The sequence below is a fragment of the Lagenorhynchus albirostris genome, chromosome 10 (assembly GCF_949774975.1).
Source record: "Lagenorhynchus albirostris chromosome 10, mLagAlb1.1, whole genome shotgun sequence".
Classification (NCBI taxonomy): domain Eukaryota; kingdom Metazoa; phylum Chordata; class Mammalia; order Artiodactyla; family Delphinidae; genus Lagenorhynchus; species Lagenorhynchus albirostris.
The window spans coordinates 63,327,420-63,341,469 of record NC_083104.1 but is presented as its reverse complement, the minus strand read 5'-3'; the positions used below and the strand labels follow the sequence as shown (position 1 = coordinate 63,341,469).

At 47.3% G+C, this 14,050-nt stretch overlaps 1 protein-coding gene across 3 annotated transcripts; it reads left to right on the top strand.

The window, feature by feature from the left end:
* Nucleotides 1-1,545: 1,545 nt before the first annotated feature.
* TAP2 (transporter 2, ATP binding cassette subfamily B member) lies at nucleotides 1,546-13,769 on the top strand. Of its 3 annotated transcripts, none has more exons than XM_060162544.1 (12): nucleotides 1,556-1,651; nucleotides 1,759-2,259; nucleotides 2,340-2,454; nucleotides 4,695-4,825; nucleotides 5,056-5,261; nucleotides 5,836-5,883; nucleotides 6,189-6,317; nucleotides 8,233-8,421; nucleotides 8,559-8,732; nucleotides 8,915-9,074; nucleotides 12,579-12,715; nucleotides 13,016-13,769. In XM_060162544.1, the coding sequence occupies exons 1-12, from the start codon at nucleotides 1,588-1,590 to the stop codon at nucleotides 13,244-13,246; spliced, it is 2,085 nt and encodes a 694-aa protein (XP_060018527.1). In that variant the 5' UTR covers nucleotides 1,556-1,587; the 3' UTR covers nucleotides 13,247-13,769. The 3 variants fall into 3 exon arrangements, with proteins under 3 accessions (XP_060018529.1, XP_060018527.1, XP_060018526.1); XM_060162543.1 differs by having other exon boundaries at nucleotides 1,558-1,651; nucleotides 5,836-6,033; XM_060162546.1 differs by lacking the exons at nucleotides 12,579-12,715; nucleotides 13,016-13,769 and adding an exon at nucleotides 12,312-12,571 and having other exon boundaries at nucleotides 1,546-1,651; nucleotides 5,836-6,033.
* Nucleotides 13,770-14,050: the final 281 nt, after the last annotated feature.

Here is a 14,050-nt window from a genome sequence, read left to right as displayed (position 1 = left end):
GACGTTAGGGGTTCCATTTCATGATGGGTCACACTCCATTGCAAGATGACACGACTGTGATTGAAGTGGAAGAGGAGATAAGGAGGACTCGCTGAAGTTGGAAATATGAGGAAAAGGTAACCAGGTTAGAAAGATGAGACAGAATGAGATTTTCTGAATCACGCTGGGATTTCAGGAAGGAGCAGGACACTGTCACCTCTCCAAGGAGAGTTCGTCAAAGGAAGAGCTTGTAAGTAGGAAGCAGCTGAACATGGAGCTTTTTCGTTAGAGAGAGATCCTTAAAATCCCAGAATGGACGGGGTTGGAGAAGTTTTAGTAATCCTCTAACTTCAAATCTAAATTTGAAGTGACCCATGGAAGTCGTGCCAATAACATTTCAAAAGGGTGCATTGGAATCCACGTGGCCCTCCCTTGGGGAATATGTTGAGTCTGGGAGGTGGTTTCAACCAGAAGAGTTATTTCTGGAATAAACCAATCTACCTGCCCCATAGATGGGCTCTGGGTCTGGCAGGACCTATAGAAACCTGACTACTGTGCTGATCAGTGTTAAACTAAGAAACAAAATCTACTTCCCTCATATGAGGAAGGTGGTTCCACCATAATCTGAAGCATAAATCTAGAGGCGTCTGAACACTTTCTCTGCTCAGGAGCTGTGTTGAGAAAGACAGGGAAGATGTGCAGTGGTGGGGGGCCTTCTCAGCTCAGAATCTGTAAGTGGAAACTCACTTAGGTCCTGGTGAGAGTAGCTGGGCCTTCTGTATAGAAGTCCTGTGTGTTTCTCGCTTGGACTCTGGCTCTGTTTCGTGTGTGTGTGTGTGTGTGTGTGTGTGTGTGTGTGTGTTTTGTTTGTTTGTTAGTTGTTGTTGTTTTAAACCCCAAGATCCTACATCTGGCACTTGGATTGGGAAAGAGGGCAGTTCTCAAAATAGGTTCAGAGCTGAGGTCTGAAAATCCAGCGGTTCTCCAATTACAAAGCATCCCAATCCTCGAAACAGCTCTATTTTACTTAGTGGCAATTTAAAAAACTGCAGCCGTTTCCTATGACAGAGTAACTGTTGCTGAGGGTGGAGACTAACCGGGGCCTGGCACGTGGAGCAGGACTCAGGGGTCTGTTCCGCGGGCTGCAGGTGTCGCGCGCCGCCTGCTGGCCGCCGGGCCCAGCACCGGGCACCGGCTGCGGAAGCGAAAGCGAAAGCCGAGGGAGCCCGGCCGCCCTGGCTCGGGGATCCTCGCCCGCCGACAGAGGGGAAACGAAGCGGAGGCGGCGCGAGGGCACTTCAGAGCTCGGCCCCTAGCACGTAAAGGAAAGACCTCCGAGCTGCAGCCCAGAAGTCCCCTCCGGTGAGTTGGTGCGCGTGGGAACCTGGAGCTCTAACTGGGACGCAGCCCATCCACCAGCCACTCCGCGTCCCAGGCTTCCAGCCCTTCTGGACCCCGGGAGCAAGGGAGCGGGGCGGGACCGCCTGGCCCTTTGGAACTCGGCGGGGGCGGCTGGCGGGGGCGGGGTGGGGGGAGGGGGTCACGGGTCTTTTTTTAGAGGATGAGGCTGCAGGTGGTCAGGCTTCCCAGCTCCCTCTGTCAGGCCGAATGCCTGGGATCCTAGGAGGGAGAGGACCAAGCACTTTTCAGGCATCTTTCAGGGTAGCACTGGGTAAATAAAATGGGAAGCCCGTGGACGCGTTCGGCGGAGTGCGAGTGGGGAGGAGTGGGGACAAGGATTGGGACTCACCTCTGTCGTTTCTCACCTTCTACCCCTAGATCTCGCCATGCGGCTCCCTGACCTGAGACCCTGGGCCTTCCTGCTGCTGGCCGACTGGGCGTTACTCTGGCTGCTGCAGGGGACGCTGGGGGCTCTGCTTCCCCGCGGGCTTCCAGGCCTGTGGCTAGAAGGCACCTTGCGACTGGGAGGGCTTTGGTGGCTTTTGAGGCTGGGAGGGCTGCTGAGGTTTGCGGGAGCACTGCTGCCCCCCCTCTGCCTGGTGACCCCTCTGTTTCTCTCCCTGCGGGCCCTGGTCCCGGGGACCTTGAGTGCTCCCCCAGCCAGGGCGGCTTCAGCCCCGTGGAGCTGGCTGCTGCTGGGTTACGGAGCGGCAGGGCTGAGCTGGGGCGTGTGGGCTGTGCTGAGCCCTCCAGGAGCCCGGGAGAGGGAGCAGGGCCAGGAGAACAACAGAGCCTTGATGTGGAGGTTGCTGAAGCTCTCAAGGCCAGACCTGCCTTTCCTCGGTGTGGCCTTCTTCTTCCTCGCTGTTGCCGTGTTGGGTGAGTCGGGAGAGGGCGCTGTGACTTGGAGGTGGGAAAAGGCCCTGGGCACCAGCACATTCACTGTTGTCCTCCCGCAGGTGAGACATTAATCTCTTACTATTCTGGTCTTGTGATTGACATCCTGGGAGGTGATTTTGATCCTGATGCCTTTGCCAGCGCCATCTTTTTCATGTGTCTCTTCTCTGTTGGGAGGTAGGTGATGGTGATTTGCTAGCCCCCAGTTTTTACAGGGGCCCTCACTTTCCTAACTGTTTTCAGACCCTCTTGTGCCCAAAGCACAAAATACTTAAACTAAAAAATCTGTATTTGTTCATTCACCATTCTGTGTCATGCATCCACTCATTTATTCCTCCGTTCACCACGTGGCTCCAACATCTTCAAAGTTTATATTACTTATTATAGTTACGGATAGGAGTGAATGTAGTACAGAAGGTGTTTATGTGTCGAATGGAATGTCTCTCAGTTACCTCTCAACACTTTTATCTCCATGAAGTTCCATTTCTCTTTTCTGTCTCCAACCTCCCACCCTGTGTTTGTTTCCACAGTTATCCAGTTGTCAGGGTGGGCATGTTTCTTCCTCCTGACTCTTCGTCCTTAAGTCATCTTGTCTATCCTGGAAGATCTTACTCTGAGGCTTGTCACCTTTCTTTCCAGCATCTTTACTCTTTTCCACTTCATTTACTTTTCCTTCTGTTTTAAGACGTAGCCAGGAGTCCGCTGTCTACAAACTAAGTAACTAATTAACTAACTGCTTGATAGGGCTGGGACTAGGATCAGGTGAGTCAGGCACCTAGGCTGCAGAATTTAAGAAGGTGCTCATTCTCAGGGTCGTGCGAGTACCTCACTAGCCTTCCCCAAATACCAGCCGGCTGCTTGATCCTGCTCCTTTGATATGGTCATACTTCATTTAGAATCCCTCAAAAACCAGTTCTTCATTATTTCATGCTTACTACTCTTTGCTGAAACTACTTAAAAGTGAACTTCTTAATGATCAAGCTGCTGCTTTAAAAAAAAAAATCAGCCCTCAGTTCTCTATGTGTCTGTAGCATCTGGCATCAGAACAATTTCTCTTTTTTAAAAAAATTATTTACTTATGTATCTTATTTATTTGTCTGTGCTGGGTCTTAGTTGCGGCATATGGTCTCTCAGCTGCAGCACGCGGGATCTAGTTTCCTGACCAGGGATCGAACCTGGGCCCCCTGCATTGGGAGCTCGGAGTCTTAACCACTGGACCACCAGGGAAGTCCCAGAACAATCTCTTATGATTGATCTTGTTCTTCAGGTAGCTTTTATGAACTTCCTTTCTACTTTCCAGTCCACTCTCCCTCTTCTGGAGAACCGTCCTCCTCTGGATCCTTAATTATGGACTTTTCTCAGGACTCAGTTCTTTGATCTTTAAGAACATTTTTCCTGTTGAGCTAATGCAGCTCACGTCTGCAGGACATTCCCACATCCACATTCCCACATCCAGCTCCAGTCTTGTAATCCAGAGGCCTCCTTGACGTTCCCATTGGATGACGCCCTGTCACCTCAGACTCCATGCACCCAGAACTCCAAGTGCATCCCACTCCCTCCTGGTCTCCTTGAAAATGCCTCCCTCTTCTTATTCCCAGTCATGAAACCATCAGTGTCCTCAGCTCCAAGCACCAGCGTCGTCGCTGCCTTTCTCACGTTCTTGCATTTGCCACACTCAAAACGTGCTCCTATGGCTCCTTTCTCTCCGTTCTCACTGGGATCACCAAAGTCCAAACCCTCACCATTTGATGTCTGAGTATGCCAACAGCCCTCTCAACATGGTCATTAGATTTGTATTAGAAACCCATATTTTGTACAGTTCCTGCTTTTGCGCTTTCACAGTTTTCCTTTGAGTTTGACTGTAAAAATTCATTTGGTCTAAGAGGAATTTTCCAATCCCAAGGACAGTGGAGAGGGAGAACAGCAGGATCCCAGGGCTTTGGAGATGGGAGGGCATTGCTACAGTTCCCACAAGAAAGTATCAATATCTGGAAGTAGGAAGAAGGACGTTGGGGGTGGAGGAAGGACACCAAGACCAAGGGGAAAGCTGGAGGGATGGCCCTGAGAGAGACCAGGTCAGAAGCAAGCCATAGGCTCTTTCCCTTCACAGCATCTTTCCATTTCTATTGTACTGTTCCCTCCTGTCTAGAACAGAATGAACTAGTGATGTTGGTGAATCTGTCTGTGTTATGATGTGGTTCCCACAGCTGGCTCACTGTGTCCTCTTTTCTCTTCGTCTGTTGATTCCTGCCCCTTGTGTCTCCCTCTCTCTTATTTGTTTCTCTTCTGCTCTCACGATATACTGCCCCCAACTTTGTATTTCTTTTCTTCGCATGCTTTCTCCTTTGCTTCTCTCTCTCCCTCCGTCCTTCTCTGCATCTCTCCTCTTCATCCTCTGCCGCCCTCCTTCCCCGCAGTTCACTGTCTGCAGGCTGCCGAGGAAGCACCTTCACCTTCATCATGTCCAGAATCAACCTGCGGGTCCGGGAGCTGCTTTTCTCCTCCCTCCTGTGCCAGGACCCTGCTTTCTTCCAGGAGACTAAGACAGGTAGGGCCTGGAGTCCAGGTCTGGGGTCCCCCAGGACTTCCTTTCCCCTCCACTGCCCTCCCCCTGCATCCCTGGTGCCAAGGCCTGGAGCTGTTTTTCTCTCTTTGGGGACCATGTAGAGAGGCAGTCTGCAGGGAGGGAGGGCTGTGTGAGATTGGGAGCTCAGGAGGGAGTTTCTGGGGGTTCTGCATTACAACACGTGGTTTCCTCACCTGCTTTGTCCTGCCCAGGGGAGCTGAATTCCCGGCTGAGCTCGGATACCAAACTGATGAGTAACTGGCTTCCTCTTAATGCCAACGTGCTGTCTCGAAGCCTGGTGAAAGTGCTGGGAGTTTACAGCTTCATGCTCAACCTGTCACCTCGACTCACCCTCCTTTCTCTGCTTGAGGTGCCTCTAATGACAGTGGCTGAAAAGATGTACAGTGCTCGCCATCAGGTATGTGTGGATGGTACGGAATCCTCAGGGAAGAAGAAAGTTCTCCTAGAGGCCTTCTCCAGGCCCTTAGAGGCTTCAGAAGGTCCATGACCCTCTGGGACTTTGTGTGTGTGTGTGACAGAGAGGGGGGGTGGGAAGAGAGGTGGCGGGGAAGAGAGAGAGAGAGAGAGAGAGAGAGAGAGATTTTCAGGTTATTTTTCATTATAGGTTACTAAAAGATGTTGAATGTAGTTCCCTGTGCTATATAGTAAATCCTTGTTGCTTATCTATTTTGTGTTAGTAGTTTGTATCTGTTCCATCTCAAACTCTTAATTTATCCACTCCCCCCTTCCCCCAATTTTGGTAACCATAAGTTTGTTTTCTACGTCTGTGAGTCTGTTTCTGTTTGTATGCAGATTCATTTGTATTATTTTTTTAGATTCCACATATAAGTGATATCATATAATATTTGTCTTTCTCTGTCTGACTTACTTCACTTAGCGTGAAGAGAGCGTTCCAAGGGCTGGAATGAGACGTGGGGGTCGGCTGTCTTCTGCCGAATCAGCCCCTCCTATCTCCTGCCCCACTTTTCCAGGCAGTCCTTCAGGAGATCCAGGATGCTGTGGCGAAAGCAGGACAGGTGGTACGTGAGGCAGTTGGAGGGCTGCAGACTGTGCGCAGTTTTGGGGCGGAGGAGCAAGAGGTCCGTCGCTATAAGGAGGCTCTTGACCGATGCCGGCAGCTGTGGTGGCGACGAGATCTGGAAAGGGCCCTCTACTGCCTCTTAAGGAGGGTGAGGAGGCTGAGTGGCTGGAGGAAGGGCTCAGGGAGGGGGCAGGGAAAGTGATGGTCCTCTTCCTACAGCTGGTCTGGGGGTCGCTCAGTGTCATAGGGGCAGGGAGGCCAAAGAATGGAAGATTCTCAGGCTCTCTTTCCTTCTCCCTCCAGATGCTGTACTTGGCAATGAAGGTTATATTGCTGAGACGTGGGCTGCAGCAGATCCTGGCTGGGGACCTCACCCGGGGCGGGCTGATCTCCTTTCTGCTCTACCAGGAGGACGTGGGCTGCCACGTGGAAGTGAGTCAGGAGCTGTGCACGCTCTCTTTTCCCGCTTTGTCTTCTATTTGTTCCCCTTAAAAAAAAACAACAAACTGAAATAACCCCAACTCATTGTGATAGAGAATTTCAAACATGGGCAATAAAAGAGAAAAAAACTATAATGTGAACCCCCATGTACCCAACATCTGTTTTTTTTTTTAACTTTTTTTTTCTTTATTTTATTTAAAATTTTTGTTTTATATTGGGGTATAGTTGATTTACAGTGTTGTGTTAGTTTCAGGTGTACAGCAAAGTGAATCAGTTATACATATATCCACTCTTTTTTAGATTCTTTTCCCATGTAGGTCTTTACAGAGTACTGAGTAGAGTTCCCTGTGCTACACGGTAGGTCCTTATTAGTTATCTATTTTATATACAGTAGTGTGTATATATCATAGGATATTGAATATAGTCCTCTCTGCTATACGGTAGGACCTTGTTGTTTATCCCCCAGCATCTGTTTTAACAATTACCAATTCATGGCCAATCTTATTTAATCTGTAACCCCACCCACTTCCCTCCCCCCATATTATTTTGAAGCAATCCAAGATACGGTTTCATCTGTAAATATGTATCACTACATGTAAACATTAAAATACATGTAACCACAAAGCCATGGCCACAGCAAGAGAATTAACAACAACTTCACCAAATGCAAGTCAATGATCAGATTTTCACATTTTTCATAGAGGTATATATTACACTGATCTCTTTCTCTCTCTCATATACATCTGTGGTGACAGCAACCAGTAAAGCTTAGATCCATTAAATCATTTGCGGTGGCAAAACGGTGACACTCCCCCATTCCTTATTTATTAGATGCATGTCTCAAGGGAGATGTCTCCTCATGTACTGTTTGGTTGCCAAATGGTACAGTTTGATTAGGAAAGGCACAGTAAGTGTTTAGTTCCTTCCTATATTTACCAGTTTTCAAAAATAATTAGTTACTGGATCTTGGGCTTTATAAGTTTCGTAGACACGGATTAAACATCTTTTATGGGTGGAGAGCTGTGCAAAGCAGTCTGGCATCTGCAAAGAGGAGGTGGGCACAGCACCCGCTTTTAAGGAGTTCCCTGTGTAACTCGGCCAGACAGAACTGTGTACGAGTAACTGGAAAGGTCTGGGGATGGAAGGACTCTGGCCTCCATCCTTTACCTGGCAAATTGGAATAATGGGGTATTGGTGCCCCTTTGAAATTCAAGCAAATTGCACATTAAGGGGACTTCCCTGGCGGTCCAGTGGTTAGTACTCCATGCTTCCACTGCAGGGGGCACGGGTTTGATCGCTGGTCAGGGAAACAGGATCCCACATGCCCTGTGGCACGGCCAAAAAAAAAAAAAAATCGCACATTAACAGTAGGGAATCGGGACTTCCCTGGTGGCGCAGTGGTTAAGAATCCGCCTGCCAATGCAGGGGACACGGGTTTGATCTCTGGTCCGGGAAGATCGCACATGCCACGGAGCAACTAAGCCCGTGCTCCACAACTACTGAGCCTGCGCTCTAGAGCCCACGAGCCACAACTACTGAGCCCACGTGCCACAACTACTGAAGCCCGCGTGCCTAGAGCCCGCGCTCTGCAACAAGAGCAGCCACTGCAATGAGAAGCCTGTGCACCGCAACCAAGAGTAGTCCTCACTTGCCGCAACTAGAGAAAGTCCACGCAGCAACGAAGACCCAATGCAGCCAAAAATAAATAAATATACATATCTATATATATGTGTATATATCTATATCTATATCTATCTATGTATATATAAAAGGTAGGGAATCTTTTTTGGATGAGGGGAGAAGCATGGCTGGGGTGGAGTGTGACAGGGAGGGTGTGAGGAGTTGGGAAGTTGGTTCCTGGTGGAGCTTCCTTTGCTTGGCTGACCCCTGCCTTCCTGTTTTGCAGACCCTGGTGTACACGTTTGGGGACATGCTGAGCAATGTGGGGGCTGCAGAGAAGGTGTTCTGCTACCTGGACCGAAAGCCAAATCTGCCTCCAACTGGGACACTGGCCCCGCCCACTCTGCAGGGCCTGATGGAGTTCCAGAACGTCTCCTTTGTGTATCCCAATCGCCCTGACCAGCCTGTGCTCAAGGTGCCCAACGGAGACCCCAGGGAGGGAATCTGGGCCCCTCACACCCTGAGTGATGAGAAGCTTATCCTTCTCTGATAGAAAGAAGAGGAGAGGGAGGGCAAACAGGCAGGCCTCTAACTCTTTCCTGGCTTTTCTAGGGTCTGACATTCACCCTGCCTCCTGGGAAGATGACCGCACTGGTGGGGCCCAGTGGATCTGGAAAGAGCACAGTAGCTGCTCTGCTGCAGAATCTGTACCAGCCCACCGAGGGGCAGGTGCTGCTGGATGGGGAGCCCATCTCCCAGTATGAGCGCCACTACCTACACCAACAGGTGGGTGGGGAGGAAGGAGAGGGATTGCAGATTGGATGGAAGAAGTATGTGTGGAGAGCAGGGGGTGGAGACGGGGGAAGAAACACAAGGGATCCATTGTGAGGTAGGTAGGCGAGGAGGAAAGGAGGGTCCCTGCCATGGGGGTTTCCACATGGTCCTCTGCTCCTGTTGCCTCTGCCCAGGTGGTTTTGGTCGGGCAGGAGCCTGTGCTGTTTTCGGGTTCGGTGAGGGACAACATCACTTATGGGCTGAAGGGCTGCAGCGATGAGAAGGTGCTGGCTGCTGCACGGGCGGCCAGAGTGGAGGAGTTCATAAAGGAAATGAAGCACGGACTTGATACAGGTACCTTCTTTTTTTTAAACATCTCTATTGGAGTATAATTGCTTTACAATGGTGTGTTGGTTTCTGCTGTATAACAAAGTGAATCAGCTATACGTATACATATATCCCCATATCTCCTCCCTCTTGCGTCTCCCTCCCACCCTCCCTATCCCACCCCTCTATGTGGACACAAAGCACCGAGCTGATCTCCCTGTGCTATGCTGCTGCTTCCCACTAGCTATCTGTTTACATTTGGTAGTGTTTATATGTCCATGCCACTCTCTCACTTTGTCCCACCTTAACCTTACCCCTCCCCGTGTCCTCAAGTCCGTTCTCTACATCTGTGTCTTTATTCCTGTCCTGCCCCTAGGTTCTTCAGAACCTTTGTTTTAGATTCCATATATATGTGTTAGCATACGGTATTTGTTTTTCTCTTTCTGACTTACTTCACTCTGTATGACAGACTCTAGGTCCATCCACCTCACTACAAATAAATCAATTTCATTTCTTTTTATGGCTGAGTGATATTCCATTGTATAGATGTGCCACATCTTCTTTATCCATTCATCTGTCAAAGGACACTTAGATTGCTTCCATGTCCTGGCTATTGTAAATAGAGCTGCAGTGAACATTGTGGTACATGACTCTTCTTGAATTATGGTTTTCTCAGGGTATATGCCCAGTAGTGGGATTGCTGGGTCATATGATAGTTCTATTTTCAGTTTTTTAAGGAACCTCCATCCTGTTCTCCATAGTGGCTGTATCAATTTACATTCCCACCAACAGTGCAAGAGGGTTCCCTTTTCTCCACACCCTCTCCAGCATTTATTGTTTGTAGATTTTTTGATGATGGCCATTCTGACCGGTGTGAGGTGATACCTCATTGTAGTTTTGACTTGCATTTCTCTAATGATTAGTGATGTTGAGCATCCTTTCATGTGTTTGTTGGCAATCTGTATATCTTCGAAGAAATGTCTATTTAGGTCTTCTGCCCATTTTTGGATTGGGTTGTTTGTTTTTTTGATAATGAGCTGCCTGAGCTGCTTGTAAATTTGGGAGATTAATCCTTTGTCATTTGCTTCATTTGCATATATTTTCTCCCATTCTGAGGGTTGTCTTTTGGTCTTGTTTATGGTTTCCTTTGCTGTGCAAAAGTTTTTAAGTTTCATTAGGTCCCATTTGTTTATTTTTGTTTTTATTTCCCTTTCTCTTGGAGGTGGGTCAAAAAGGATCTTGTTGTGATTTATGTCATAGAGTGTTCTATGTTTACCTCCAAGAGTTTTATAGTGTCTGGCCTTACATTTAGGTCTTTAATCCATTTTGATTTTATTTTTGTGTGTGGTGTTAGGGAGTGTTCTAATTTCATTCTTTTACATGTAGCTGTCCAGTTTTCCCAGCACCACTTATTGAAGAGGCTGTCTTTTCTCCATTGTATACTCTTGCCTCCTTTATCAAAGTTAAGGTGACCATATGTGCGTGGGTTTATCTCTGGGCTTTCTGTCCTGTTTCACTGATCTATATTTCTTTTTTTGTGCCAGTACCGTACTGTCTTGATTACTGTAGCTTTGTAGTATAGTCTGAAGTCAGGGAGCCTGATTCCTCCAGCTGTGTTTTTCTTTCTCAAGATTGCTTTGGCTATTCGGGGTCTTTTGTGTTTCCATACAAATTGTGCAATTTTTTTTTTTTGTTCTGTGAAAAATGCCATTCATAGTTTGATAGGGATTGCATTGAATCTGTAGATTGCTTTGGGTGATATAGTCATTTTCACAATGTTGATTCTTCCAATCCAAGAACATGGTATATCTCTCCATCTGTCTTTATCATCTTTAATTTCTTTCGTCAGTGTCTTATAGTTTTCTGAGTACAGGTCTTTCGTCTCCTTAGGTAGGTTTATTCCTAGGTATTTTATTCTTTTTGTTGCAATGGTAAATGGGAGTGTTTCCTTAATTTCTCTTTCAGATTTTTCATCATTAGTGTATAGGAGTGCAAGAGATTTCTGTGCATTAATTTTGTATCCTGCTACATTACCAGATTCATTGATTAGCTCTAGTAGTTTTCTGGTAGCATCATTAGGATTCTCTATGCATAGTATCATGTCATCTGCAAACAGTGACAGTTTTACTTCATCTTTTCTGATTTATATTCCCTTTATTTCTTTTTCTTCTCTGATTGCTGTCACTAAAACTTCCGAAAGTATGTTGAATAATAGTGGTGAGAGTGGGCAACCTTGTCTTATTCCTGATCTTAGTGGAAATGGTTTCAGTTTTTCACCATTGAGAATGATGTTGGCTGTGGGTTTGTCATATATGGCCTTTATTATGTTGAGGTAAGTTCCCTCTATGCCTACTCTCTGGAGGGTTTTTATCATAAATGGGTGCTGAATTTTGTCGAAAACTTTTTCTGCATCTATTGAGATGAACATATGCTTTTTCTCCTTCAATTTGTTAATATGGTGTATCACGTTGATTGATTTGTATATATTGAAGAATCCTTGCATTCCTGGAATAAACCCCACTTGATCATGGTGTATGATCCTTTTAATGTGCTGTTGGATTCTGTTTGCTAGTATTTTGTTGAGGATTTTTGCATCTATGTTCATCAGTGATATTGGCCTGTAGTTTTCTTTCTTTTCTGTCAACATCAGCAAAGGTGACATCTTTGGTTTTGGTATCAGGGTGATGGTGGCCTCGTAGAATGAGTTTGGGAGTGTTCCTCCCTCTGCTATATTTTGGAAGAGTTTGAGAAGGATAGGTGTTAGCTCTTCTCTAAATATTTGATAAAATTCGCCTGTGAAGCCATCTGGGCTTGGGCTTTTGTTTGTTGGAAGATTTTAAATCACAGTTTCAATTTCAGTGCTTGTGATTGGTCTGTTTATATTTTCTATTTCTTCCTGGTTCAGTCTCGGAAGGTTGTGCTTTTCTGAGAATTTGTCCATTTCTTCCAGGTTGTCCATTTTATTGGCATAGAGTTGCCTGTAGTAATCTCTAGTGATCCTTTGTATTTCTGCAGTGTCAGTTGTTACTTCTCCTTTTTCATTTCTAATTCTATTGATATGCGTCCTCTTCCTTTTTTTCTTGATGATTCTTGCTGATGGTTTATCAATTTTGTATATCTTCTCAAAGAACCAGCTTTTAGTTTTATTGATCTTTGTTATCGCTTTCTTCATTTCTTTTTCATTTATTTCTGATCTGAACTTTATGATTTCTTTCCTTCTGCTAACTTTGGGGTTTTTTGTTCTTCTTCCTCTAATTGCTTTAGGGATACAGGTACCTTCAGCCAAACCCACTCACCTCCCTCCCCAGCATCATGAGTTCTGTAGCTGCCTGTCCAGCTCAGGAGCCTTTGTTCCTGGAGAGCAGGGCAGGGTGATGATGCTCTATCTACACGGGCAGCCCTAGAGGTCCCTCCCCTACTCCGGGCCCTCATCCGCCTAATTGTTGGCTGTGGAAATACCGGCTGTGCTTGTGAGGAGGATGTTTTCATGGTCACCTGTGTGTGAGGAGAGGGATTTCTCGGTTTCCTCAGAGGTGGGAGAGAAAGGGAACCAGTTGGCTGTGGGACAGAAGCAACGTCTGGCCATTGCCCGGGCCCTTGTGAGGGACCCCCGGGTCCTCATCCTGGATGAAGCCACCAGTGCCCTGGACGTGGAGTGTGAGCAGGCTGTGAGTACTGGGCTCGGAGGGGCAGGGGCGGTGGGACCTTTCTTAGGGCTGGGATGGAATGGAGGCTACGTGGGGGTGGTGTGGGGACATCCCTGATGCCGCCATGTCTCCTGTCCCATCCTCCAGCTGCCACAGCCCCTCTGAGAGAGGAGGGCAGCGCAGACCTTTCCCTCCCGTTCTGTCTTATCTTCTCGTGTTTCATGCCTTCTCTACCCTAAGTCGCTAGAGATGGTGCCCAGTGGGGCCGTGGCGTCCATCTCATTCTTATCTTTCTGAGGTGTTACGATCCTCCCCCTTCAGCTGCAGGACTGGAAAGCTCACGGGGACCGCACGGTGCTGGTGATCGCCCACAAGCTGCACACGGTTCTGAACGCCGACCAGATCCTGGTGCTGAGGCAGGGAGAGCTGCAGGAGCATGAGCAGCTCATGGAGGGGCAGGACCTCTACTCCCGCCTGGTGCAGCAGAACAGGAGGACTGAGACCCCAGAGATGCTGGAGCCTTCTCAGGGCCATCTCAGTGACCCAGAGTAGCTCCTGCTTTGGCTTTCCCTGGGGGTGTTCCCCTGGGTGGTGGTTTTTGGAGCTGGAGGCACGATGATGGAGATTTAGACCATGTGTCCTTTTGTTGGGGCCATGGGAGGGCAGGAGGTTGCTTTCTGTATCCAGGGACCTTATTTCCTTGATGAACAGAGCTTTGCCTGGTGCTGAGTACTGTACTGTGGCATCATAAGTACATTTCAAAATATTTTTTCCTTATATAAATAGCACACATTCGTATAGGAAATGTAGAAAATAGAGACAGGTAGGAAGGAGTAAAGTAAAGCTACACATCCCAGAGATAATCACAGGGACTATTTTGCTGGCTGTCTTAGCCTTTGAATTGTTCTTTGAGATACATATTAACCAGTATGACATAAATATTCATGAGTTTGCCTTTCTGTATCCTTCCCCATTCCCACCAGGACCTGATATTTTGTTGGGGAGCTAGGGTATGGTGGGACAGAGGACTATTCCCTAATTAACAGTATGAATAAAATATTGATGAGTTACTGTGTACTGTGTACTGTACTGTGTACTGTGTACAGAGTAGGAACTATGCTAAGCCTTTTTCATGTATTATCATTTTTAATCCTTATCCTCAGCCCTTTGAGATTGTTAGTTATTATCCCCATTTTATGGATGAGAATACTGAGTCTCAAAGAGATTAAAAGACTTTCCCAAGGTTGCACAGTGGTGGATTTGGACTTGGAATCCAGGCCTGACCCCAGAGTCCACGCACTCAACTAATACATTATGTTGCATCTTGTGTCATAATCTACTTTATAATCAGATCAA